Source organism: Phlebotomus papatasi, chromosome 1 (assembly GCF_024763615.1).
Source record: "Phlebotomus papatasi isolate M1 chromosome 1, Ppap_2.1, whole genome shotgun sequence".
NCBI classification, from domain to species: Eukaryota; Metazoa; Arthropoda; class Insecta; order Diptera; family Psychodidae; genus Phlebotomus; species Phlebotomus papatasi.
Window position 1 is genome coordinate 70,492,040 of NC_077222.1, and position 27,949 is coordinate 70,519,988.

Below are 27,949 nucleotides of genomic sequence, written 5' to 3' on the forward strand. Positions count from 1 at the left end.
GAGTGCTCGATCACTTGCAATATCGAGTAATAGACGAAGATGATGGCATTTACGGAAACTTGAAGTAGATATTCCTATCCGTTTGATCTACAAACCAAACGATTTTTTGACTGGTTCATCATATGCTTCAACAGTTCCGTAACTCTAAATAAAATAGCAAAAATTATTTGATCAGAAATGGCTGCGGGCTGCGATATGTCTTTTAGATCGATAATATCATGAAATCAAAATTCACATATTTTTTCTTTTACAAAGTTTTTACGTATATTTACACCTTCCATTTTCACTCTTATTTTTTTTTCTGAATATCACAACAAATTCAATTTAGTTCAATCTAATTTTAGTGCCAAAGAGTGGGATTGATATATATAAAACGTTTGGGAAAGAAAAGAATTAATTCTTAATTTCATCAATTTTGTTGATCTAAATCTAAAAGGTATAAAGTAGGCATTAAAACTTAAATTTGATCAATAAAAATTTAAATTTGGTCAGTACAAAAACAGTATTCAGTCAAATATAATCCACATAGAATTAAATAATTCGCACTTCCGCGATTTGAATGACACATTTAGCACCTGACTGTTTTTCATATATTAATAAAAATAATATTTCAATTAAAGTTTTACAAGTAACGAATGCTATTGGAGCAAGTTTGAAATAGGAGAGACTGGGGCAAACTTGTCCAAACGCATATTTAATTCTTTCACGAGCTCTGAGAAAACTTAAACGTTTTATAATGAGCATATTTTTATAGGAAATTTACTGCTCTACAACATTGCAGAAGACTATTTTCCTCTATCTCGAAAGAAATGTGATTTTCAAATCATTTTCTAAAAATCGATTTTGTGAAGATTCTCAAAATTGCTGGGGCAAATTTTGTCAGTCTTCGAATAATTTGTGACGTTTTACTCTCGCAAACGTTAAAAATATCAAATAGACATATTTTTATAGGAAATTTATTCCTCTACAACTTTGTCGAAGATATTTTTTCTCTATCTTAACGATAAATGTGCTTAAATTGAACTAATCAGTATTGATATTTTCTGTAAGCCAAATATTCCAAAAATAGGGCTCAATTTTCATTGTTTTTTATTTTACATAATCCTTCCTCGAATCCCTTGAAACTTTGTAAGTTGAAGAAGGTTCATGAAGGCTATTTATAATAAATATTTCAAGCCTCAGTCTCTTTTATTTTAGAAAATAGTGAATATTGAAATTTTCGTTTTGACAAATTTGCCCCAGCCTCCCCTACTCACGCTTTTAAAATATTTATTTTTTCAGTTTTTACAATGACATTATAACCACTTAATTTTAGTCACAGATATAGAAATAATGTCATATATTGAACTTTTTGTTTTTGATTTTTCCATGTTGTTAACAAAATTATTTACATTTGTACGAGAAAATTTCATCGTATAAATGTAAATAATTTTATTCAATACATCTTTATAAAACATTACTAAAAAGAATTTGTAAAGTTTTGAGAAAAAATGGATATTTTTTTTCTTTTTTTCTTTATTCTTTTCTTTCGTTCAGGGTCATTTGCCTAAAGCGAGACAGTTTGGAAAGTTGGACAAAGCAGTGTGGAATGTGAGACACCTCCCTAAAAACTTGATAATAAATCAATTAAATATTTCAATTTTCGATAAGAAGATTATTAAACCTAATTTTATGATTATTTTAGAAGTTAAAAATGAAAAAATCGTTATAAAACAATCAAAGAGTGACTTGCAAGAAGAATTTAAAAAATGTATTGCATGCGTGATATTCATAACCTTGACACAGTAGTTGTCACTTTCTCTGTTTTTTATGGAAGTTTCTAGGAAAATATCAAAGTGTTTTGTTTGATTTTTCGGCATAATTTGTGAAATATTGTTAAGTCCGCAGTGAAAATCGAAGGACATACATCTATTTAAAAGATGAATAAAAAATATTTGTGAAATATTACATTTAAAAAGGATGGAAAAGTGATTTAATTTCGCGTTGCTTTCAAAACAAGTTTTATAAAATGTTGGACAAGTTGATTTTGTGAATGAATTTGGTGGTTTTGTGCAGTGAAATCATGTTAACAAGAACTACAAAGCTCCTTAAGTATCCGGAGAAATAGTTACAACAGCAGTTAGCAGCTGATAAGGAGAAAATCTCCTGGAAAAGGCTGCAAAGATTTCCAGATTCCGAATTCTGTAATATTCGAAAAATCCTCAAAGTGCCACTTAAATCGCGGAAGTGCGATTTAGCCTTAAAAAACTCAGATAGATGTCTCTGATTAGCTAGAGCTTTGAAGGTTGCAAAAACTTCCAAGCTCAAGCCAATCAGAGAATATTATTTGACTAAATATTTTGTGGATATAAATATTTTATCGCATGTAAATACTGCTTAAAAAGTCAAATTTAATGTGTTAAATATAAAACGTTACTCAGAAGAATAGTAAATTTTGGCAAAAAATTATCTAATTAATAAATTATTGGCTAAAGATAGTTGCAGGGAAAATAAAATAAAAAACTCTCTTTATTTTGCATTAAAAGTTCTAACTGCTCAACAGTAAGTACAATGAATTTCAAAAACCCTTACTGCATTTATAGTTTGAATTTCCGCCGAAGAGAGCGAGCAATAAAAAAACACGCACATATTTATCGAAACCCGTTCCATGGAAATTGTTTGAATGTGTATTTGAGTGTTAGAAAAAAAAACATTAAGTAATTAGCGTTTTACTAGTTTAATTCAAATGTTAATCACTTTGAGCAAGAGAGAATAAGAGTTGCTCTGGTGCATTTAAAGTACCAGATAGCGTCCATTAGTTGATCACTGTAATAAAGTCTTTGATTTATGCTCATCTAAGAAATAAGTTGTACAAACAACTCTTGGACTTTCCTTAGTGACCTCACAGTTTATTCACTGGTTTCTATTATATATAAAAATGTTCAATTGGTCCTAAAAATTTATATGGGTGCTTTAAACTGCCATCTAAATCCAAATTCTGATTTTGCGAATCGCATATTCTTTGTAGAGTACTTGAAATTAATAAATTTTGAATAAGACATTTTAACATTTTGTATAAAGTGGTGGTTCTTGAAAAAAAAAAATAATAATAAGATTGTTAATTCAATTCTTAATATTTATTACACTCTTTAAATGTTTAAATGATTTTCCCACAATTTATTGCTATTTGTGCTATTTATAGATTACTGTTATTACTTTAATTCAAAGTAATTTTATTAAGCCATAAAAATACACTTTGATTAACGGATAATTTTTTATGAATGCTTTACTCTGGAACACGTGAAAATTTATTGTCAATAGGATAATAAAGTTACTATAATTAGTATCAAACGAATTTGAGACAAGATAAACATTTTTAACCTTTAATTAAGGTGTTTATTTAAAGAATTAAAAATCATTTCAATACAATTTCTTAAAACAAATTAGACGTTTAAAATTTTAAAATTTTTATTATCCAGAGTCGTGAATTATGATAACCTTGAATTAACTCACATTCTTTACAATCTTTTTGAGACTTTGTAAATGTATTGTCTTTTGTTTTTTATGATTTCGAGAGATTATTGTCTTCTTGGGCTCTTTTATAATAAATTTAATAAGTAAATTTTTATAAATTGATAACAATATGTAAAAAATAATGATTTTTATAAAATTAGCAATATTAATATTTTTTACAAACATTCCGCTCCACAAAAATGCGTAATTCAAGAGGGGGAGGTGTGTTACCAAAGTCTGAAGTTAATATTTTTTTTTAGTGTCTGTCTTCTGGGTCAGAAATTTTTAGATGAAGTTAGACACGCCTTAGCCTTCGAAAAATGTTTTTTTGGATTCATAAGAAAAACTTTAAAATATTAATCATTCCTTGTTCAAAAATAAACATCCTGATGCCCTCAATAGTTATCAGAATAAAATTTTTGCTTTAAGGAAAAAGGAAAAAAGCTAATCGATCACCTTCCACTCATTACTTCAATAATGGCTGAAGCAGATTAATAAATATTTGAGTAAAAATGACCAGTAAAAATGAAAAAAAAAATAGTAATAAAAATGAAAATTGAAAAAGGCATCGAACAAATGCAGTAAAAAAATTAAAAGTGAGCAACGAAAAGTATAATTTGGTCAGCAAACAATTAAAAATCAGCTGTAACATTTTCAAAAAGAGCAGTAAAATATCATAAGAGCTGTAGTTCCAAAAGTGTATTAAAATGAGCACTAAAAATATTTATTTTCGTAAGTAAAAAATTAAAAAGTGGGTCAAACAAAATAAAAATTTTGCATTTCTGTTTCACTGTTTCATATCATCTTACCCAAAAAATAATCAGTAAACGTAAAATCAACTTTAAATTTTATTAAATGTTTCATAAAATTTGAAGAAATTTTGAACATTTTGGAAAAATTCATGAAATAATTGAAATTCAATTTTGGTAAATTATTAGCTTCACTTGCTCATTTTCTGTGTTTTGGGAAAATATTAACCACTTTTTTTAATTTTTCTCTGATCAAATTAGAATATTTTTACAGCTCATTTTTAATATTTTATTTTGCTCATTTTTAATTTTTTACTGTTTCCTTTTAATATTTTATTGCTTATTTTTAATTTTTTTGCTGCACTCTTAATCTTTTTCTGACAGTTTTTAATAAAATTATTTTTTCTAATTTTTCACTGCTCATTTTTTGATTTTCTTGCACCCAAATTTTACTTTTTACTGATCATTTTGCTCCTTGGAAATTACAAGGGGCCAACTAATTTTCGACCATTTTTCAGGAGACATGAAAGATTCAACTTTGTGTAATTAAGTATCTCAATTTAATGACTGAACAAAAACAATTTAATTCTTTTCTATTTGTATGAGCACTAAAATATCGAAACTTTTATATTTTTACCTTTCAAAATATGTTTTTTAATGAGTTAGCTCCTTGTCGTTCTAAATGATGTGCAAATTGTGCTGAAATTAGAATGACAAGGGATGAACTTGCTTGAGTTAGTCCCCTGTTTCACAAAAATGTGAACGATGAATATATTTTTACTTCAAACAAAATTATGCAAGTAATCAAAAAGATTAAAATTTTGAAAAATGTTTCTAATGGCTTGGGCACACCTTTTAGATCAGGAAAATTTCATGAACTCGAAATTAGAAACCCTTTCTTTCTCACATTTTTTGCATATGACTATCTCATTCTTTCGCATTCCAAATTCGATTGAGCTAAATTGAATTTAGTGTGATGTTTAAAAGAAGAAGAAGAGTGCGAGAGAATGAGATAGACATATACAAAACATGTGAGAATGAAATGGATGCGATTTTCGACTTCATGAAATTATCCTGATCTAAAAGATGTGCCGGAGCCATAATAAAGAAATTTAATGACTTATATCATCTGAAAATTTATTAAATTGTCTTTCTAAGTGCATTAAAATTTCAAAATCGCAAAAAAGTGAGTTGACACCTTGTAATTTCCAAGGAGCGATTTATTTTTTGCCGTTAAAAAGTAGTGAAATATCATTGGTTAAGGGAAATTTTAAACGTTATGAAACATTTAAATTTTTTTACTAATCAAAATTGATTTTTTTACTTAACAAATTTATTAGTTTTACTTACTAATAATGTTTTCTCATAAATAATACTAGCAATTTTCGAATATTTTTTATCAATTATCGACACTTTACAGATGCATATTACATAAAATGGGGAAATTTCCGGCCCAACGAGGAAGTGGGGCCACTTTAAATTAGGTCAGCTTTGATCTTTGGATAATGTTTTTAAATGAAATTGGGCCTTATCATAATGTAATTTATCTTCGTAATTAGTTTATAGAGCTAAATTATATAATAATAAGGTTGAGTTTCATTTAAAAATAAGAGAAAAATTCAAATCTCAAAGCTGCCCCACTTCACCCTAGTTATTTATATATTTTTTTCTCTCAAATAAATAGAGAAAAATAATTTGATGAAAAAGGAGTTGTTTTGGGGGTAGGAGGGTCACGTCTCTAGAATATTATAATTATAATTTTAATGCGGGATTTGGGGGGGGGGGGGGGTCATTGAAGACGGAAAGCCAATATCTCGTACCATTTGGGCTTTATAAAAAAAATTTAAAATAAAGGACAACAATGGATATGACATAAATTGCTTTCTCTTGTAAAGTTTGAGCAGTAAAAGACAAATTAATTGAATAAAATTAAGGTATATCTAAGAAGCGAGGGGGTGTCTAAGAAATTTAAACTTACATCACCGTTAAATCCTGAAAAGCGAATTTAAATTTGTTAAAACGGTTAAAACGCCTATAAATATGCAAATTAACAATGCTTTTTGTTGTTTCGTTAAGTCAACTTATCCATGTTTCATGTTTCATGATTTCCTTGAAATTAGTTATTTAATCTCCGAACCATTTTGTGAGACCTCTCTTGGACTTTGGAGAGAGTTTCATGAAACATACCAACAGTTCGTGCGTTGAACAGTTTTCCTGCAAATTTGCATTATCAAAATTGAACCACATCGAAGTTTGCCATGGAATTCTTACAAAATTTCGACATTTTGAATTTTTTGTAAAAATCCAAGTGACATTAGTACAACTTCGAAGGAGGATTTCATGCCAGTTTTTGTTTTTTCCTTGTGGCTTTCAGGCACATTTTTCAGAGTGATCGGACTCCACAGCAATCAGTGTTGCGCCAATTCAGTACACTCGTTCGGATTTAATTACATTTAATGCGATCGCGCGAAGGCTGAGTGAGTCACCAACATCGCGCAAGCAGAGGAAAAAAAAATTGTGAGATTTGTGCGACTGTGATTTTTCCTCACCACGATTTCTCAGACATTTGTGGCCTTCTTGGGCAATTTTTCTAGTTCTAGTGTGTTCTGTGGTCAGTGGAGTGTGTACTGGGGCATTCTGAAGGGGTTTCAGTGAAGGGGAATTTGTGAAATTGTGCTGAAGAAAGAGGAATCTTCTTATCGGACGACATAAGACGACGCAAAGAAAAAGCTGGGGAGGAAGTCCAAAATTGACGCGATAAATTGGTGCAAGTGGCTGGCAGAATCTGGCCAGAGGTGGTGCGAGGAGAGACGGATAAATTGCGCTTTGTGATTTACTCGGTTCATTGTCGCGCGAGAAAAGTGGTTGCGGAGTTGTCTGTGTGGTGTCCGGAAGACGCCATCGGAGTTGATTGTGGTTGTGGAGTAGCGTAAGACGGAGTGGGAAGATGCAAGAAAGTGACCCAGCACGAGTCACAAGGACTTGCCAACTAAAAATAGCCACTAGTCGTGTTTGGTGAGAAGTCTCTTGGTCACTTCGTTTGCATCAATTTGGAGGTTAGTTCGGGTTTTGTGCACTCTCTTTCACCTGCTGTATCGATTCAACAGAGAATGCCCAACAAAACAAGCTGGCAGGACGCAGAGGGAAACACCAAAGGAGAGGAAGAACTTGGTCACCGTGAGTCACACAAACTCACAAGAGTTGAATGACTTCTTTGGCTTTGGTGTTTTCCAAAGCATCTGCCACTTGAATGGGCTCAAGATGAGGGTTGGTGGGCCCAGAAGGGGCATTTTGGTTGACCTAAAGTCCATAGGAAGGTCAAAATCAAGACCAAGTCTCTGAAAAAGGCATAAAAGCTCTTGTTTTTGGGACCATCTGTTTTATCAAAGGTCAAACTTCCTGGAAAGTTCTGAAAATGCCCGATATACTGCTGTAGTATTAGTTAATCAACATCAAAATTGTCATATTGCTCAAACTCTCTTTATCGGTTTCTTGGAAAAGTAATATTGTAATCAATTGACTAATGGCTTTTGATATGATTTAATCACATTTGTAACATTTTTTTCTTTTTCAATTGAGTAACAAATCTCACTTTCTTAAAACATTTTATTTAATCCAATAAACTTTGTCATTTAAATTTGATTTCTTTAAAAAAAATTTGTTAAATTATTTTTTAGAAAAGATATTGTTTTTTAACTAAACTAAACAGGTAACAGAATGTTCTAAAAATCAGAATCTTTACAGCTTAATTTTTGTTTTACTGAGTTGCACGTTGCAGAATTTGATATTCACTGGGTACATTGATATTCACAGAAACACCTAAAACATTTGCAAGGTTTTATTTTACGAAATTAAAGTGTTTCCATTTTTATTTTTGATTATTTCGAGAGGGAAAGTATTTCTTAATCACATTTTCTGGAGAAAAATTTAGTGCTCTTATGATTAGACACATTGAATGGCTTCCAAAACTGACTGATGGTTAAAAATTCGTATCAAATTCTTAATCATTCTGCATTTTTTAAATTCCCAAATATCGTGGAATTTTGCCGGAGAACACAGAGTAAATTTTGAAGTATAGAAAACATTACGAAGATTCTGTGAACATTTTTTCTATTTCAATTTATTTGAAAAAAAATTAGAGGCTTAAGAACTATTTCCAAAGATACAAAAAATAATAACAAATGTTTATTTAATTTGTTCGAATCGTTACAATAAATATAATATAATGTGCTGGGCACACTTACGACTTAAGCCGAGAGACGATTTAACATAAACTATAATGTAAACTAAAAATGAATTTGACTAAATTCCCATTAGTTTCCCATTAACTAAGCCATTTCTCGGCTTAAGCCGAGAGAGGGACTAGTCAGAAACTGATGAAAATGTAATCCTTTCATTGTTTTGCTTTAAATTAAAGTCAAATTAAGGGAAGAATACCCCGGATCGGAATGTTAAGAGACATGCTCCATATTTAGTTGAAAATATAATCCTCAAAACATTATTTGGTATTTTTATGTATACTAATTGATACATTAGTGATCCCTTTAACTATATCGGTGCTTTTGAATTTTTAATTTTTACAATAAATTAATAAAAAATGTGTAATAGCAAACTTGTACTTTGTACCTCGGATCGTTATGGCGCTGGCACACCTTTTCAATTTAATGAAATTCAATCGATTGAAATTTTACCTCTTACTCTTTCAAACTGAAATCAGATATAGCTGTCTCTTTTCTTTCAAATGGAAATTGAAATTTCAATTTCAATTTTAAATTTCATTTGGCAGAAAGAGACAACTATATCTAATTTCAGTTTGAAAGGGTGAGAGATAAAATTTCAATCGATTGAATTTCATTAAATTGAAAAGGTGTGCCAGCGCCATTAGGAATTTAATCAGGTGTCTCAGGGAAAATTGGTTTTATAAATTAAATCTGAGTTAATGCATTGTATTCTTGTAAGAGTCAAATGGTAAAAAAGTAGCTAATAATTTTTAAAAAATCATTTAATTTGGAGCAACAATGTGGTATTAACCTGACGACCCGAGGAACACTGCCGATCGCTGGTGCTCTTCCCTTATATTATTCTAAGATAAATTTTAAGCTTTTAATCTTTAAAATGGCTTTTAAAAGCTGATTTCTTTTTTTCCGTTTACTTACGAACTATTCCCTACTCAAGCTCTTAGTCCTTAGCCCTATAAGGACCAGAGGGTCAAAATGGGGGGGGGGGTCAGAAAAATAGTTTTTCCAAAGTTTTTAGAGTAAAATATAACTTTAGACGGCCGTAGGAAAAAAATTGTTTTTGGGTCAGTGGTGACCCAATCGTCCTTAAAGGATTAAGGCTTATTTCGACAAACATCCTACTCTGGGAATCCTTATACAAAATTAATTACATTTACAAAAATTATAACCAAAATAATCAATCGATAAAATTCAACCTTTTTGCCAAATGCTAAGGTAAAAAAAAATGAAAAAAAGGATGTGGGGGATCTCGTACATTAATAGCCGTACTGAGATGATTGGTATTTTGTGATAAGGAGTCAAGCCTTTGGAAGCTTTCTGAAGTTTGTTTCAATAACATTTTAGACAATTAAATATGTATAAGGAATTATTCATAAGCAATTAGAGAGGCTCGTGTTCCCGGTTTCCCGAATTGGTTTTCCTTGAGTTCACGGAATCCCTGAATAAAATTGGCATTAAAGAGGCATTAATGAGGGTTTCTGGAATAATTTGGAAAGAAGATTTCATTGTCCGTTTTATGATTTTTCGAAGAGTTTTCTTGAAATTGAAATTCTTGTATCAAAAATAAGTAGGGGAAAGCGCGCTACTTTCAGACGACTCAAGTTTTGGATAACTCATTTTTTCTCTACGTCCCTAATGGATTTCACCAATATCTCTTTTCTAGATATTTGAGGCATTGCGCCAGGCTATTAAAAGATATATAATGGGCCAAATGAATTTAATACTAAACCTAGCAAGACCGGTCAAACTGACCTGTTTAAAAACATTTTAAAATTAACACACATTTAAAGGGTACAATGTCGCTATACAACTTTATGAATTTTTTAAAATTTGCATGTAGAGAAAAGTAGGGCACCTTTGAAATTAGTTTTTTTTTTTTACCAATTTTTAAATAAAATTGAGCCTTATCGTGATATAATTATGATTCTCAATTTTTTTTGTGCAGCTAAATTATATTACAATAATGCACAATTTTATTTAAAAATAGGTGAACAACCCCAAATTCAAAGGTGCCCCACTACCCCCTAATATATTTTTTAGTCTTTAAATTTAATTTTTCCTCTTTTGCAATAAAAAATTATTGAGTATCCTATTATTTGATCGAACGCGCTAGCAAAAACGACCAAAAATAGTCAGTAGGTTTGGTGTTGAAACACCTTGAAGAAAATGAATTGTTCAAAACCTGATAAAGAGTATCAGAAGGCATAAAGTAAAATATAAACTTTGAATGACATAACTCGGCCCATTTATCTCCAGTTCTTCTATTCGGTCTCTCTTGAATTAGTTAAAAGATAATTCTTACAAAAAGAAAGTTTTCGGGTAACTACTTAAAAAGTTAAAGAAAAAGTATTTTACTGATGTATTTTTGATCCTTTAATTCAGATTTAAAATTTTGAATTTTCTTAATTTTGAAGTAAATAAAGCTTAAAGATTTAGGTAAAGGTTTAAAATTTTCATTTCTGAGTTAAAGGATAATAATGTTTCTTCTTTTACACTTTTACTTTAAAATTTTCTGTAATTAAAAACTTGAAGGTTCGTTCGACCGGTTTTAAAATTGAAAAGAAAGAAAGAAAATCTTAAAGGAGTTTGATCGTTATTGTGAAGTTCAACTAAAAACCTTGAAGAAATTTAATACTTTAATTTACATTTTGATTGAATAAATATTAATATTAAATATTTAAATATTTTATCCCTTATTCTAATTCCGGTTTTTACCGGAAAATGGTGAAATTGAGTAGATCACTATGGAGTTAAATGTTCTTGAAGTCTATAGTGTATTGTCCAACGGTGGTAGCCAAAATCCTGAAAAGGGTAAAATCGAAAATGAGGATTTCACCTTTGCTTGAAAAATATTGCAAATCTTTAGTGAAAATTAGAAGAATTCATAAAGGCAATAACAATTTTCTCGGATAATCTCCGTGGATCGCACATACATAATTTGCATTATATCTACAATTTATGTGAGTTTAATATTCAGAATTTTGGATTTTGGAACTTTGGCTTTCGGAATATTAACGTTCGGGATATAGGTTTTTAGGATTTTTACTTTCGGGATTTTGACTTTTGAGATTTTGGATTTCGTTATTTTGGCGTTTGGAATATTGGTTTTCGGGATTTTGGCGTTCTAAATTTTGGCATTCAGGATTTTGGCTTACGGGATTTTTTCGTTCGGGACTTTGGCTTTTGAGGTTTTAGCTTTTGACATTTTGGATTTCGGGATTATTATGACGTTCAAAGTATTGATCGGGACCCATTCTATTGCAGGTTCGGTTCCTATTAAAATCCTTTCTCTTCAGAATTTCAATAATCTGTCCGTAATCTCGTTTTTCAGATTATTTACATGCCTTGCGACTCAGAACAGAATAATTCTATTATATTTTGCAAAGTCAGAGTTTCTTGAGGCAATTTTTTGCTTCCTTTATCAATAATTAATCTGTTGCTTCCTCTGCAATTGCTCTTAAAGTTCTCTTGCTGTCTGATACAATGCAGATGTCCTTATTTTCCAGTTTGTGGTTCAGAAGCCAAACAATGCTGTCAAAGCAATACAGATTTCTTTGGTGAAAGATGGTGCAAATTGCCCTAGAACTTGACATTTTAAAATTTAAGAAGAATATGGATCTGCCTTTAAAGGTTTTTTTTTTTTTTAAATTTATGTCAGAGTTTTCGATCTAAACTAAAGTTTTAATTTTAATATTTCTTTTATTTCATTTTTATGCAGTGGGTACTGTTAGTCTCTTTTCCGTTTTCACTTTACCAATTTTTGTCTAAATTAGAATACATTACGTAAAGTTAAAGCAGAGCAATAAAAATTAAATTGAAATTAATCTTTATAATAGATTTATACGTGCATGCCTTTGGTTTATTATAAATAAATTTCTTAAAGAGAATTTGTGTATACTATTTAAATTTGAGAATGTTACTAATAATTAATTTCAAGTGCAAAATAACATAATAATGATTCCAAAATACAAGAGCTGTTTATAATAAATGTTTTTAATAAGCAAGGTTGCCAAATATTTTATTCATATGACGCAAATGAGATCATTAATGAGAAAATAACTGTTTTAACTCTTTCCGGATCACAACATATCCAGCGAACGAATTTCAGTAAAACTCACTTTATTGTAAGTCTTAGTGGTCAAATATGATACTTTTGTAGAGAAAGAATTTTTTCCGCCTCTGGGAAATTGGAAAACTCGTGGGTACTCTCGTCCCCAAAAGAACGAAAAGGAGACAAACTTCAATTTTCCAAAAGCCAATAATATCAATTTTGTGAATTATTTTTGGGTGTCAAATGACTCCTTTACAATGTTGATTACTAAAACCAGAAGAATTATTGACCAGTATCTTGTGGGATGTCCAGAAAGTGGTCAAGAAGACACCAAGTTCCTGCTTGCCAACAGATTCCTCAAAATATGTCACACAATAACACTTTAAAACACATTTCTCTCAACACGATATTATTACAGACACATTAAGCTTTCTCAAAAGCATAAAAGACACTTCCTGGACAATCAGAATTCACCAAAATCAGGAAGAATAGGAAAAACTTCCTTGAAAGCAATCTCCCTCGCTGCCAAATATCAAAATTATCGGCCATAATGGCAAAAATGTCGCTCCCGCTTGGAATTTTGTTACAAGGTTGGTGTTAAAAAGCAAATGGCGGGCATGGCGGGATAACCTTACATTTGACCTCTAAATTTTTGGGACCGAGAGTACCCATAAAGTTTGAAGAAGTTTTTTGAAAATTTAAGAAAAAATTATTTTTCGAATTTATGCAATCTGTAATTGTTAGTTATCATACTTATTGACCCCGAGAGGTTTTTCCTTATTCTGGTCTAAAAATATCAAAAATGTCACAATATCTGCAAGGAAGCAGAAAATCGAAAATTTACGATTTTTGACCAAGAATATCTTAGCTCAGGAGTTAATTGGGATCCTGCAAAAAATCTCCTAGATTTGGACATCCTTATAGTTTGTAATCATCCACAAGAATCGGATTTTATCGATTCTAAATAGTCCAAAAAAAAATCTTTTTTCCATGGGTACCCAGAGTACCAAAGGAGACGAAAGAGTTAAAAGTCCTTTCTGCACCTTTATATTTCATGCTAATAACACTGTGCAACAAAATGAAAACTTTTTCCGTGTGATTTCAAATGACCGGTATTTTCGGATTCCTTGGTGTCTCCCGAGTATATGTCCCGAAGAAAGTTATGGTCCGTAACGTCTGGTTTCTGAGCTAGATTAAGATGAAAATCTTTAAGAAATTGTTTAGAAATATTTTGTGAAATTTGCTTTATCTCAAAAATGGTACATATTAGGATGTTAGTGTCTAAGGATAACTCAAGAATGTGTAGAGGAGGACTCAAGGAAAATATTCCAGGAACGAACCATATCCTTATGTCCTTATTTTCCTTGAAATGTTCCAGATTTTCCCCATAATCTCTAAATATCCTTCAAATCCATTAAAAGGATGCACAGGACGACTTGCATTGTTTACAAAAATTTTCTCCTGAATATCATAGGATCATAAAACTTACCGTTATCCAGAAATTATGCACTTGAATTACATTATGAAGAACAGACTTTTCTCAAAAAATTCAATATTTTATCTCATATCTTACCAATATAAAATTATAGTAACAAATAGTTTACCTTTCTTTGTATTGAACTATCTAACACATTTCTGACATAGGGGAAACTAGGTTCTTACTTTTATAGAATTTCTTGTAAGGTACGGCAAATTAATGGAATATTAGGTGAGATTCTTAAAAATCTCATCTACTATAATTCTACCAAAATTTCATATCTTCCGATCGGGCCCAAACTTTGCCAAAATGTGTTTCGCCACTTCCTGATCACAAATATATGGGTGGCTTTTGTAGTTTAGTGTAAAAAATTAAGTTTTTGGCACAATAACGCTGCGAAAGTACTCAAGTGCTGATATGACCACTTTTACTCGACTACGTTATTTAAAATAAGGTTTAAAAGAAAGTTCTTACAAAATTTAATGAATCTTTAATATTGTCGTAGTTCGTCACATGGAAAAAAGAATCACTATGGTTAAAAAACGTGTTTAAAATAAATAAATTGAATTATCTCGGCTACCAAGCAGCCAAGTAAGAACCTAGTTTCCCCTATGTCAGAAATGTGTTAGATAGTTCAATACAAAGAAAGGTAAACTATTTGTTACTATAATTTTATATTGGTAAGATATGAGATAAAATATTGAATTTTTTGAGAAAAGTCTGTTCTTCATAATGTAATTCAAATGCATAATTTCTGGATAACGGTAAGTTTTATGATCCTATGATATTCAGGAGAAAATTTTTGTAAACAATGCAAGTCGTCCTGTGCATCCTTTTAATGGATTTGAAGGATATTTAGAGATTATGGGGAAAATCTGGAACATTTCAAGGAAAATAAGGACATAAGGATATGGTTCGTTCCTGGAATATTTTCCTTGAGTCCTCCTCTACACATTCTTGAGTTATCCTTAGACACTAACATCCTAATATGTACCATTTTTGAGATAAAGCAAATTTCACAAAATATTTCTAAACAATTTCTTAAAGATTTTCATCTTAATCTAGCTCAGAAACTAGACGTGATAGACCATAACTTTCTTCGGAGTTATCACTCAGGAGACACCAAGGAATCCGAAAATACCGGTCATTTGAAATCACATTTTTTGGTGTTGCACAGTGTAATCTTTCTTAAGCTTCTATATCTTTGATAGATTTTATCAAAATGAGTTTTACACTTAAATTTTAAATAATTTAATTCTCAATATGAAGTACGTGAGATAGGAGAATTTAAGACTTACTTTTCATAGAGTTTTAACTGTTAAACTTTCGCTACTTAAATATTTAAGTACTCCTTATCACAGCATTTAGGGGAATAATGAGGAAATTAAAAGTCTGTGGAAGAACTTCATAGTTACAAAGAGTTAAAGATAGAAAGCATACCTCAATCCTAGTTTTATTTGAATCCTTAAATTTTTTGATAAACTTGATAAAAAATTCAGTTCTTGAAAACTATAAAAAGCTCCGGAGCGCTTTTATTTAAGCTTTTTTTATGATTAAAAGTGCAATTGCTGGGGATATTTAGATTGGAAGAGAGCGACTGTGAGTCTTCATGGTTGTATTTTTATTGTGACTCGTGATAAAATTCTCTGGAATTTTTCTTCATAAAACTAGACATTTTGCAATTTAGTTATTTTCTTTTCAACAGTCTTGGGCATCCTTTTCTTCGTGCTTCAGAGATTGACTGAAGTTGTGCTATAGGATGGAAGAGAAACGAGTAGCAGATTATTTTGTGGTGGCAGGAATGCCAGAACAACCACAATTGCTCCAAGAGAACATTTTCAATGACAGTGGTCATCTCAAGGCTGCCATTTCAACAGATCCTATCATAGACATTGGGGTCTTTTTCCCGGCTCACGGTGAAAAAGTACCCCGTGGCTTTGAGATTCTCGAATATACTCCAACTGGGCTGTATGCTGATTTGAATTTTGGTTCTGTTCGCACCACCGCGTGTTTTATCTACTTCCGCCGGGGCAGAGAAAAGCCACCTCTTGTGGACATTGGGGTGATGTACGATGGGGCCGAGAGAATTATGCCCGATGCTGAGATTGTTCTGCAAACACCAGGAGAACGTGTGGCCAATGTTAATAATTCCTCAGCAAAGACTTTTCTCACTTTCCGGCGTGCCAGACCTGATATGCCATGCAATGAACTTGTGGTGACGGATCTGTGTGTGATCGTGCCTAGCAAGGGTGAAAGACCACCACATGCCTTTTGTCAGATCCACAAGACTCTCAATAAGGGCATGATGGGTAGTGATGTTTATCTGTGCTACAAGAAATCCATGAACCGTCCGCGGCATATCAGCTATCAGCCCGAAATTCTCCACAGATACCCAGCTGCAGATCACAATGATTTCCCCCTAAATCTCTGTCCGAGTGTGCCTTTGTTCTGTCTGCCCATGGGAAGTTCGCTGGAGTTGTGGCCTCATGCCGTTCAAGAGAATGAACGACGCCGCAGAGCCCCAATTGCTCCGATTTTCAGCACATTTGTCCTTACCGTAGCTGATGGAACGTACAAAGTCTACGGATCAGCGCTGACGTTCTACGAAGATTTTCCGTAAGTAAAAGTAGTAAAATGTCGTAATTTACTTAGTACCTAAATCAGCAATTGTCGTAACTTAATGGGGAAATACACAGTACTAGATCGGGTTATAATGCCAGCGTTTTCATTCAGAGCAAGATGAAAAATTGGAGTACAAAATTCAAATGAGTAGAAAAACTTTTGAAAAATAATAAACCTATAAAATTCTATATTTTCTAAATTTAAGATAAAAAAAAAGAATTTGGAATCAAATTTTTATCAAAGATATCCTTTAAAAACTTCCTTGGAAACCCAATTTTAAACAATTTCAGCGACAATGATAGAATAAAAAGAGATTTGTTAAATTAAGCTAATTCAAAACCTGTTCCAAATGGAAATTTTTCGCTACTCTAAATGGAAACGTCATTGTTTTCATGATAAATACAGTATTAAATTATTATATTTATATATTTTCTATACCACAGTTCCATTATTTATCTAATTTTGCTCCAAATAAAGCGAAAATCCATTCATATTCACAAATTTTGATTTGTTAATTTCTGGGAAAAATTAAAAGTGTACCTCTTCTCCATTGAGTTTTTCATCGATCGACCATGTTTTCCAATGAAAAACACAATGAGGTGATTGTTGTTTATTCGTCTTGTTTAACATTTATGTTAAATTTCTGGCTAATTTTAGTTAAATTAAGTGCTAATCTTTATTGTTAACGGTACGTGAAGTTTTCAAATGAAATAATTACCTATTTCGTGAACAAAAAGGGTTTTTCTTAAGTGTCTACAAATGTTTCAATAGGAAACCCCGGAAATATGATTTTTTTTGGAGAGATTTTCTTATTGTTTTAGACGAAAAAGGAGAAAAGACCAAGAATAAGAACAAATCCTGCACTCAAGAGCAACTCAGCAAGGTTTTGGAAGCCTCTCATCGCGGTTTCACTTACGCTGTTTGTCTCCAATTAGAAACTTTTCCTTGTCTCCATTTAGATTAATTTGTTTTTAATAGAAGCATTTTACACTCGAGTATTTTTCTTGTATTTAAGAAGTTTTCAAAACCTAAAGAATTTTCATTAAAAAGTAACATTCTAGAAGAGTCAAGGAGCAAATTTATGTAATTCTCTTCAGAAAAACTTGAACTTAATGTGTTGAATCTTCTGTCAAAGTTAAAGCGTCTGGAAATGGTTTTGAATTAGGACATTTACCGTACTTGATGAATTGATAAAAATACAGTACGTCTTGGTTGATTTGTTTAACAAAATTCATTGTCAATTGAATTTCTATAAATATCAAATTATGTGAATTTTGACAATGTGACGTGAACTAAAATGGCAATGTCACGGCTACAGAATCGTATTTTCGAAAAAGCTCTCCTAAGATTTGAACCCAATTTGTGATATGGCATTGAAAGAGCGTTACAGAATTCCCCTCCTGGACTACCTCTAAAACATATCCGAAAATCATAGAAAAATTGGAAATGAAATCACCCAAGGAAATGAAATCACTCAGCGTCGTTTGAATCAGCAATTGTCGTAACATATTGAGAAAAGAAGCAGTTTAAACATCTTCGGGTTTTAATGAGATCGAGTTTTAGTTCTTGAGGAAGATCGCACGTCAAAGTAGAAAGTTTAAAGGAATAGAAATTTTTAGGCAAAGTAGAATATAATTTTCCAAATTCGATATCTTCTAAGATAAGAGAAATTGAGGCTTCAAATTTTTAGCAAAGATAGACTTAATAAACCACATCGATCGCTTAAACTTTTAAGTAATTTGAGCAAGAAGTAGGGGAAGGTTTTCAGTCTTCGAACACATTATGTCTTCGCAGACACTCTGTCTTCGAACTAAGTTCGAATTAAGTCACACATTTCCTGAAAAAATTAGGTCAGATTCATTAAAGGAATATGGGAAAAATATGAAGTGTTCGAAGCCTGAAAGCCTGCCTCTATAAAAATGAAAAATAGGACTTTTTTGAATTCTTTTTTTTTTAAATATTAACTTTACTAAATTTATTTTTAACATTTATACATTGTGAGTGTTTGTGGAGTATTTCAGATTTTTTGAACAAAAATTCATTGCACGTTTAAAGATTTACAGAGTTCTTCCTTTGAAAGTTCTTTTATCAAAAACTAACACGGCTTGAAAAGAGAAAATATGACTAAGATTTTCAATTAGTTGCATTTACTCGATGTACTTTGTCTCCAGTTCGCCTTGTCTATCTTTTTCAAGCCATTATAAAGAACTTTTGCCAAAAGAAATTGTTTTTTCAAAATAATTTCGTAAGCACATTTCTGATTAAGATAGAGAAAAATGGTCTTAAACAAAATTATAGAAGAATAAGTTTACTATAATATAAAAATATGTCAAATGGATATTTCTTTCATTTACGGCAGTCTGTAATAAAGCCAACAAAGCAGATCAAAATAACACAAATTATTTCATGCTTGATAATACTTTATCAAGTTGGTTAACTGAATTTGTTTTGTATCTGTACTTATTGCAAATAACGCATCACTAATATAGCGTTTGTAACAAATGTAGATACAAAGGAAATGCAGTTAGTCATGTTGCTGATTCAACCTACGCCGTCGATTGTCTGAGAATGTTTTTTAAAACTTCAATTCATTCATTCAACAATGACAATTAATTTCCAATTGGGATCGTGGGCCTAGGATACCCCACGTAGGTTAGCAGCCTACACCTGTCGATTCATCGTCACCTCAGGGTGATGTTCGTGATCGATTCCAAGGCGCTTCAAGGCAAGATCCTGAATTTCATTCAGCCACCTTGTCCTAGTCAGTGGTAAAATGAAAGGATAACCGGGGATTCTTTGAAAGTATCCTTGTTTTGAGACTTATTTAACTCCGGAATAAACAAATAAAAACAATGAAAAGGTAATTTTTGGTGATCGCTCAGATGACAGAAAAAATCAAAAATTGGTATCATTTTTGAATGTTCTGGCATGAGTTACAAGCAAACAAAAAATGTAAACACGAGAAAGATAAGTTATTCTCGGATATTTAACCGATCAATTACTGATTTCAAGACCAGTTAAATTTTGACTTTAGAAAATTCAAGATGGCGATTTTTTTAAGTCATGTCATAGGTATGTTTGGACGAAATGTCCACCTGAATGACCTCCAAAAAATATTCAAAAATAAAAAAAAAAATGGTAGGAGTCGTTGTCGAAATAAACCAAAAAACATGATTTTTGAGGAGATTTAGGCGGATGGGCGGAAAAAAATAAAAACGTCTGGATATATTGTTTTATTTATTGGGGGTCACCAAAGACTGGAAGTTGATATCATTTACCGTTTAAGCTCCAGGACGGTGACAAGTTGAAAAAAAGTCGATTATTATAAATGCTTTCTCTTTGATTTAGAGCAGTAAAAAGTTTGAATATGTCAAGGAAATATTAACCGCTTTTTTATTTTAATAATGATAACTTTTAAATTACTTTTTTTCAATTTGAAATTATTTTAGAAAGTCTGCTATGTATATATTTGTTTTGAAATTTAAATTTCAAGAGGAGAAATTTCCCAAATGTTGGGTTTTTATTTGTCAAAATGGAATATTTTTTTATGTTCTTTTAAATGTAATGTAACTTGTTTTTTCTAACTGTTTTTTTTTTTAAATATTGGGCTCAGATATCCATGGCGAAATTTTAGGTTGTAACTAGATAGACGCGGAATTGAGTATAATTTCTACATTTGTGTCTTATCTTATTTCTGATGACTGTGGGTGGTGTTTAGATAGCAAATTTAATCAAAAAATATATTATAGATTAATTATGTAGGATTCGTAAAAGTTTTGAGAAACTATTAGTTTTGCGGTTTGTGTAGTATTTCTCTAAACTGAAAAAAATTTATAAGGGAATGTAAAATAAAATAAAATCAACAAGCTAAAATGTTGCAAAACATGAAAATGCAAAAGAAAATCTCTATGCTAAGTAAATTAGGTTTTTTTTCTGGTAAATAAGCTGAGGAATTAAATTTCTATAATTATGCTGAAATCTCATAAAGTTTTCATTTTCAAAAAAAAAAATATATATATATATTAAAAGAAATATTTTAATTGGGATTTATAAAATTTGCAGATATGAAAATCTTACGTCGGAACAGAAAGAATTGTTGGAGTGGAATGAGGAGATGCAGGAAACACATACGCTCCATGTCAACAAGTCCATCTGTCTCCTGTCCCATCATCCCTTTGGCGACACTTTTGAGAAGTGGCTGCAGTTTCTCCAGGTAAATCATATCTCTCATTACTAACGCAACAAAAAAACTTCTTATACCGACTGTATGGCGACAGATAAGCCTCTCACTTCGATTTCTTTAAACATTGCCACAATTTTACCCTCCTGGAATTGTGGATTACAGTGTTACTTTTAAATATTATTTCAACGTGAATAGCAAATAACTTGATATCTTATCGGTATGCAAATGATTGAATTTCACAAAAAAAAAATAAAGAATTGTGTTTATTCGCAGCAAATGGCGGCAAGTAGACAACAATTGCCGGTGCCCATTGAGAGATACATTACGCAGCTGCTGGATGAGGTACCTTTCCCCTCGCCAAGCATTCTTCTGCAATTGTCCAATGTCAGCAATGATCGAATACTACTTACTCAGCCTGAAGATTCACCATTGCCACGCAGTGGAGCTGGCTTTAGGCAACTCTTGGCCAATTTGGGCCCTGAAAACTGCCTCCATGTCCTTCTACTTGTGCTGACTGAACAGAAGATCCTCATTCATTCACTCAGGTAATTTGCAATCTTTGATCGACGTTAAAATAGAGCGGAAGTAAAATTTTCAGATTTTTCTAACTATAAATGAATGCTGAATGATCTCTTGAACATACGCTTTCAATTTTGATTTAAAAAAAAACGTAAAAAAAACAAAAAAAATTATAAAATCATCTTAACCCTTTAAGGACGATTGGGTCACCAGTGATCCAAAAATTGAAATTTGTCTTACAGCCTTCTAAAGCTATGTTTTGCTCTAAAGTAAAAAGTCAGAAAAAGGGATTCTTTCAGACACCCAATTTTTGACCCTCTCTCGTCCTTAAATGGTTAAACCCAGAAGATCTTAAATTTTTTGTCTGCTGCAACACTGAGAAAAAAAGAGGCTGAGATTAACTATTTTTCCTCATAACTTTAACACTTTTTAGGTGTAAAAATATATCAACATCTTTTTATGTTAATTTTACATCTTTTTAAGGGTAAAATTAACATGAAAAAGGGTAACTTTAACCCCCAATACACCTAAAAAGGGTAATATTTACACCGATTTCGGATCAATACTGCAGGGTAAAATTAACATTTCTGGAATGTTATTTTAACTTTTTCGGATTTCTCTCACTCAGTGAAGGATGAACAAAACAAATTTAGAACTTTAAAATAAACCAATCTTCTTCCAACTTTAGCCCTTCCTCAGGCTATTACACTTTTATATCCTTAAAATCAGTAAAAAAAAAACGTTTTATATAGGTTTGGAAGAATAGGATGGGAAAGCGTTTTATGCTTTGCAAAGTACTCGAACTCGTGATTTAAATGGTATTACTTCAAAAGTATTTTCGCACCATTTACCGTTTATTGATTTATAAGTTTCATAAATTACTCAAAAGATGGCTCAAAATAGTTTAGAAAAAAATACAATTGAAATTCTGATTAAAATAAATTATCGGTTTATGATAGGTTCATTATCGATTCATAACTGCTTGGGATAGGTTCAAGCTCGTCAAGAATTACAAGACCTGTCAACGAACCCGAATATGATCACATTCGGTTGAGAAATGCACTCTTCAGAGCCTTTATAATCTTTGATCTCGAAAAGCGTTATTCGAATTGATTCAACGGTATTTGCGTATGAGGCCAAAATGTCCGCCTGGAGAATCTCTAAAACATATTCAAAACCGAAAAAAATCGCACAACCCGTTTTCGAGCAATCTTAATCTTAGAAAAACATGGTTTTGGAGGGAAAATGGAAAGGTTGGAGAAAAACGAACGGCATGTTAATAATGCAGAGGCCAACTTATCGGGGGGGTCCTCTGAAGGTCCCAAGTCTCTATTTCTAATCTTTGATTTTTAGCTCCGGTAACAACTTGATGGCTGTGACGGATCAAATGATATTTTGTAGCTCTAGAGAAAAGGCTGAATCTTTTGACAAACAGCGGAAGAATTGGAGAAAACAGAATATCTGTGAGATCCCAGAAAAGGAGGATATTTTGTAAATTGTTGTATAATTTGTCAAATACAGTATATTATATTTTTAGTCTAGAAAATTGACGCTTTTGACATTTGTATAGTTTGCAATTTTTCAATTAGCACGAGTTTTACATAAAATTCTAACCAGAATATCAGGTTTACAAAACTAGTGCTTCACATATTTTTGATAGCGTATGCGATATTTATAGTAGTTTCAAGCTATTTACGTCCTTATACGATAATAATCTTGATTAATACTCTCTAAAGAATTTTCAAAGCCAAATTTAAATAAATTTGGATTCGCTGAAAATGTCTTTGAATTCCTGTTAATCACTTAAACGGTTTAGATCGGTTATACAATCAATAAAATCAGTATTTGCTTGCATTTTAATCGTATTAATTCTACGCTATTTTGGCTAAATTTTAGATAATCTGTAAATTGAATCAAACCGTTTCTTTGGAAGTAAGGGGTTATTTCAAGTTAATCGCCCTCGAAGATTTTCTAAAAATGGTTTTTCAATGTCAAAAGCTGAAAAAGGATCCTAAATAGCATAGTTCCCAAATTTCTTGTCAAATAGCAATAAATATTTTGTTAATCCATTAACTCAATCTACAAAAAAATGGAGATATTATAATATGCATATTATCACATATTCTTCTCGCGTAGGGCCACGCTATCAAACATGCATTTGAACGGTTACAGACTTTGAATTATTTGCAATAAAACATTTCAAATACCATTTGTTTAATGTAAGTGTCTAATGATAGAATTTTTCATCCAGAATTGAAATCAAGAAAGACAATGAAGAAAAATATCATCAAAATCGGCGCGATGTCTGACTTTTCATGCGTCACTTCAATCAAAACTTTGCATGGTTTCGAAAGTTGTCATTCTGTCCATTCTACTTTAGGTTTTCATCGATTGTAAATAGTCAAAAAAATATTTTTCTCAGAATGTCCATATTTTGGATAAAGGATGTGAAAGTGTTAAGGCAATTCGAAATAATTCAACACGAAACATCTCAATATATAATAGAATTATTATATGTCATAAGCTAGTCGTTTTCCTATTGTATTAGGTTACAAGATAGATTATAGCTTTGCTCTTATAATAGCACATTTCTTAGGCGATTTGGGCAATTTTAATTTCATTAGAAAAGTCTTTGAAAAGTTATCAAGTTTGAAGTAAATTCAACTGCTTATGAACTTGCAATTAATTTATGGGTCGGTAAAAGCTCAAGTAAACTCAGGCTGATCTTCGAGAATATCAATTTAAGTCTGTAATATTTGGCAGTAATGGATTAGGTGAATGAAATTAATGTAGAGGCCCTCTAATCGATGAGCCTAAGCCCTTAGTGTACGTCAGTTTGAGTTAAATCTTTATTGCCAAATTTTACAGACTGAACATTTTCGAGAAACAGCCTATGTCTATTTGGATCCGAAAGAGAAGTTGCAAAACGATCGAAATTGTTATGATCATGCTATTTTAGCAGGTTACTGTTCACAAGTGCTCCTACATAATCGACTTTTCATTGTGTTGGTTCCTGACACGATATTTTGGTGGTTTTAGAACACGGCGAGGACTGGGGAAAATAGTCGATACAGGAACCAATGCAAAGAAAAGTCGATAATGCAGATGCACATGAGAATAGTAAAGTGTTAAAAAAGATAATTTTTCATTGGAACAGCACCATAATTGTGCTACAGTAGACTCTCAAATTCGGGCATTTGGGACCGAAATTTCACCCGAATTGGAGAGAAATTCGGGCATCAAATTGATTGAAATGCAACGATTTTTTGTTCTTTCGCATACTAATATTAAGTTTACATACTCGTATTTATGGTAAATTTCATGAAACCCCTTTTATAATGCAAAATCACATCATAACTAAGACGAAACATGCCAAATTTCAGAGTATTATCTTCATTCGAAAACTTAAAAAATGACGATAAACTTTTTTCAAATTAACCTGATGCCCGAATTAAAAAGTAGCCCGATCTTAAAAGAGCCGAATTAGCGAGAGTCTACTGTATTCCAATTATTTATCACTTTCCTGTTCTCAAGTTCTTCTACATAATCGAATTTTCTTTGTATTGGTTTCTGCCTTGACTGTTTTTACCAGTTCTCGTCGCGTTTTAAAACCACCAAATAGTCATGACAAGAACCAATAGAAAGAAAATTCGATAATGCAGACGCACTTGAGAACAGTGAAGTGCTAAAAAAAATATGCTCATTTTTCATTGGAACAGCACAGTAATGCTGATTTTCTAGATCTAAACCTATTCAAATAATTACAGCATAAGATATTTCTAAAGCGCGATTTTTCTTTTGCAGACCTGCAACCCTTACTGCAGTGGCTGAAGCTGTAGTGACGCTACTGTTTCCCTTCAAATGGCAATGTCCCTATATTCCTCTCTGTCCCTTGGGACTCGCTGAAGTCCTCCATGCTCCGTTGCCTTATCTAATAGGGGTAGATTCGCGCTTTTTTGATTTGTACGATCCACCAAATGATGTCACTTGTGTGGATTTGGACACAAACAGTATAAGTGTTTGTGAATCCCAGAAGCATCTGACAACAAAAATCCTTCCGAAGCGTCCAGCGAGAATTCTCAAGCAGACCCTTAAGCATTTGGAGGAGGTGAGTCAGTGTCACAATGTTGACAGCACAAATAGTCTCGATAGGGATTTTAAGAGGAAGAAGCGTGAACAGAATTTAGAACAGAGAATTCAAGAGGCATTTCTACGATTTATGTCGTCAATTCTCAAGGGATATCGTGATTACTTGGTGCCAATGTCAAAGGCACCAACAATTGGTGCCACAGATCCCAATGCACTGTTTCAATTGAGTGCATTTTTACGGTCAAGGGATAAGGCACACAATAAATTTTTCCAATTGCTCATGAAGACACAGATGTTCATACGATTTATTGAAGAGAGGTCATTTGTGTCTGATGGGGATCAGGGATTGGCATTTTTTGATGATTGCACGGAAAAGGTGGGTGCTTATGAGGATACACCCACGGAGATAAGATTGGTGGAATGGGATAGTGGGCATAGTAGTGAGAGGACAAAGTTCATTTTACCACCAGAATGTCAGCCAGGAGCTACAAATGGCCTTCAGACATTCACATATAGTACTTTTATGCTGAATCCCACCCTCTTGAAGCACTCCAAGAAGACACATTTGTCGAATTTTGCTCAAGTTCATGCACATGTAACACCGGGATCACCTATGGCACGTCGGACAAAGCATGAGATTAAGACAGCTCAGAAGATTGCCAGGAAGAGTGCATTGAATCCGGAATCGTGGGCTAAGCATCTTCTGGCAACATGCTATAGCATTTACTTTATCATTCTGCCGAGTGTGGTTACGGATAATCCTGGAAAGGAACACAGTATCCTCCGGGCAGCTTATGATTTACTGGCAAAAGCCAGTAAGTATAAGATTCACTGCGATGAGGTGTGCTATCGGGTGATGATGCAACTCTGTGGCATTCACAATTTACCCGTGTTGGCTGTTAGATTGCACTATCTGATGAAGCGTTCCGGTGTTCAGGCAAATGCACTCACCTATGGCTTCTACAATAGATGTGTTCTCGAGGCTCAGTGGCCGTCAGATTCGACGACCTTGAGTCAATTGCGATGGAATCGACTGAAGAATGTTGTCTTTGGTGCAGCACAATTTCGCAAAGCTGGCAAAAAGTTCTCCTCTCGCAAGAAACTTTCGGTGTCGTGTGAAAATAATCTCAGTACTCTCGAAACTGTCGATGGTACATCCCGGACGAGTTTGGATTCATCACACTCCACCAATGATCCACCTGCAGCCACAACAATTGATTTTACTGCCTTTGATCGGCTCCGGGGACGCCTGGGGAGTATTGTGAGGCAATCAGGACCACAGGAACCAGCTGATGTGTTTTCCAGTGCTGGACTCTTGATTTCCGGTGAGGGAACCAATAAATCTCCCAGTCCCAACAAAGATTCTCCGGTCTTTAAGCCGTCACCGTCGAGTCCGTGTGACTTAAGTCCACGCATGCTGGCTAAATCTGATAGCTTTGCCGGTGATTCGGGGCTCATTGATAAGCTCAACAGCAAAACGAGGCGAGTGCTGAATTTTCAAGAAGTCGAAGAGGAGATTGAAGATAAGCAGCTGAGTTCACAGGAAGAACTCAATGATGAAGAAGACAATAAACAATTGTCAAGTCCAACCAAGTAAGTCCAATGACAATTTATTCACAGAATTCATTTTATTTGTTCATCAATTTAATGCTTCAATTGATTTTGAATCATCGAAATTCCAGTTTTTTTTTCTTTCGAAATGAGCAATTTTTTGGGAATACTCAATGAGTGTTATTGCATTTTTTGTCATTATTTTTTTTGTCACATGAAATTAAATAATTAATTTTGAATCATTTTTTTTTGATTTGTGGTGTCACTGTCGGTTTTTGTTCAATTCTAAGGATTTGTTAAATTGTTAAATTGGAATTGAATTCGATGAATTTCGTAAAGCAGAAACAATTACCAAACGAATATTTTCATTTTTTATTATAACATTGAATATTTAACTAAAAATATTTTAATAGGCTTATACAACTCATTTTTTTATTTAACGTGAAATGTATGATAAAGTACAATGTAACCAATAAGATGGAAAAGTCCATTAGGACTATAGGGTAGTGGTCCTGCCAAAGGATCTCATAATGCTAGGGGGAGATATGAAAGCGAAAATGTGTAGGGGAGACCGGAGAGGTGTGGGACACTTTTTCATGTTTTGACTTTGAGAGAGTATTCCAAGAAATCACGATATTGTATTACAATTTTATGCGGTCTATAGGATACTTAGGGTAAGTGTGCCTAATTCCGGCCAGCTTGTAATTTCGGCCACCTTTTTTGTTCCTCGAATTTCCTTGAACTTTTAGATTTTACGTACTCTAAAGATTATACAATGCAAAAGAATAACAAAAAATGTAGCTTCGACAAACGAGATGACGTGAAAAAGATATTGGAAGAATTCTCGAAGGGCAAGGAACTATGAGAATGAAGGTGGCCGAAATAGGGCACCAAAGCTATGTCTATATTTTTATTCATTTTAAAATGTATTAAGAATGATTTTAGAGCAAATAAAGACGGTAAACTCTTTGCAAGGTT

At 32.5% G+C, this 27,949-nt stretch overlaps 1 protein-coding gene across 4 annotated transcripts in view; it reads left to right on the top strand.

Annotated features, from left to right (window-relative positions):
• Nucleotides 1-6,550: 6,550 nt before the first annotated feature.
• LOC129799868 (DENN domain-containing protein Crag) overlaps nucleotides 6,551-27,949 on the top strand; it is a 55,829-nt gene continuing 34,430 nt past the window's right edge. For 2 of the 4 annotated variants that reach the window (XM_055844142.1, XM_055844162.1), the window contains exons 1-5: nucleotides 6,557-7,297; nucleotides 15,713-16,623; nucleotides 20,692-20,842; nucleotides 21,086-21,357; nucleotides 25,136-27,013. In XM_055844142.1, coding sequence (XP_055700117.1) covers nucleotides 15,767-16,623; nucleotides 20,692-20,842; nucleotides 21,086-21,357; nucleotides 25,136-27,013 — 3,158 coding nt within the window. In that variant the 5' untranslated portion in view covers nucleotides 6,557-7,297; nucleotides 15,713-15,766. Of the gene's footprint in view, nucleotides 7,298-15,712; nucleotides 16,624-20,691; nucleotides 20,843-21,067; nucleotides 21,358-25,135; nucleotides 27,014-27,949 lie in introns of all 4 variants that reach the window. The other 2 variants (XM_055844133.1, XM_055844152.1) reach the window with 2 other exon arrangements.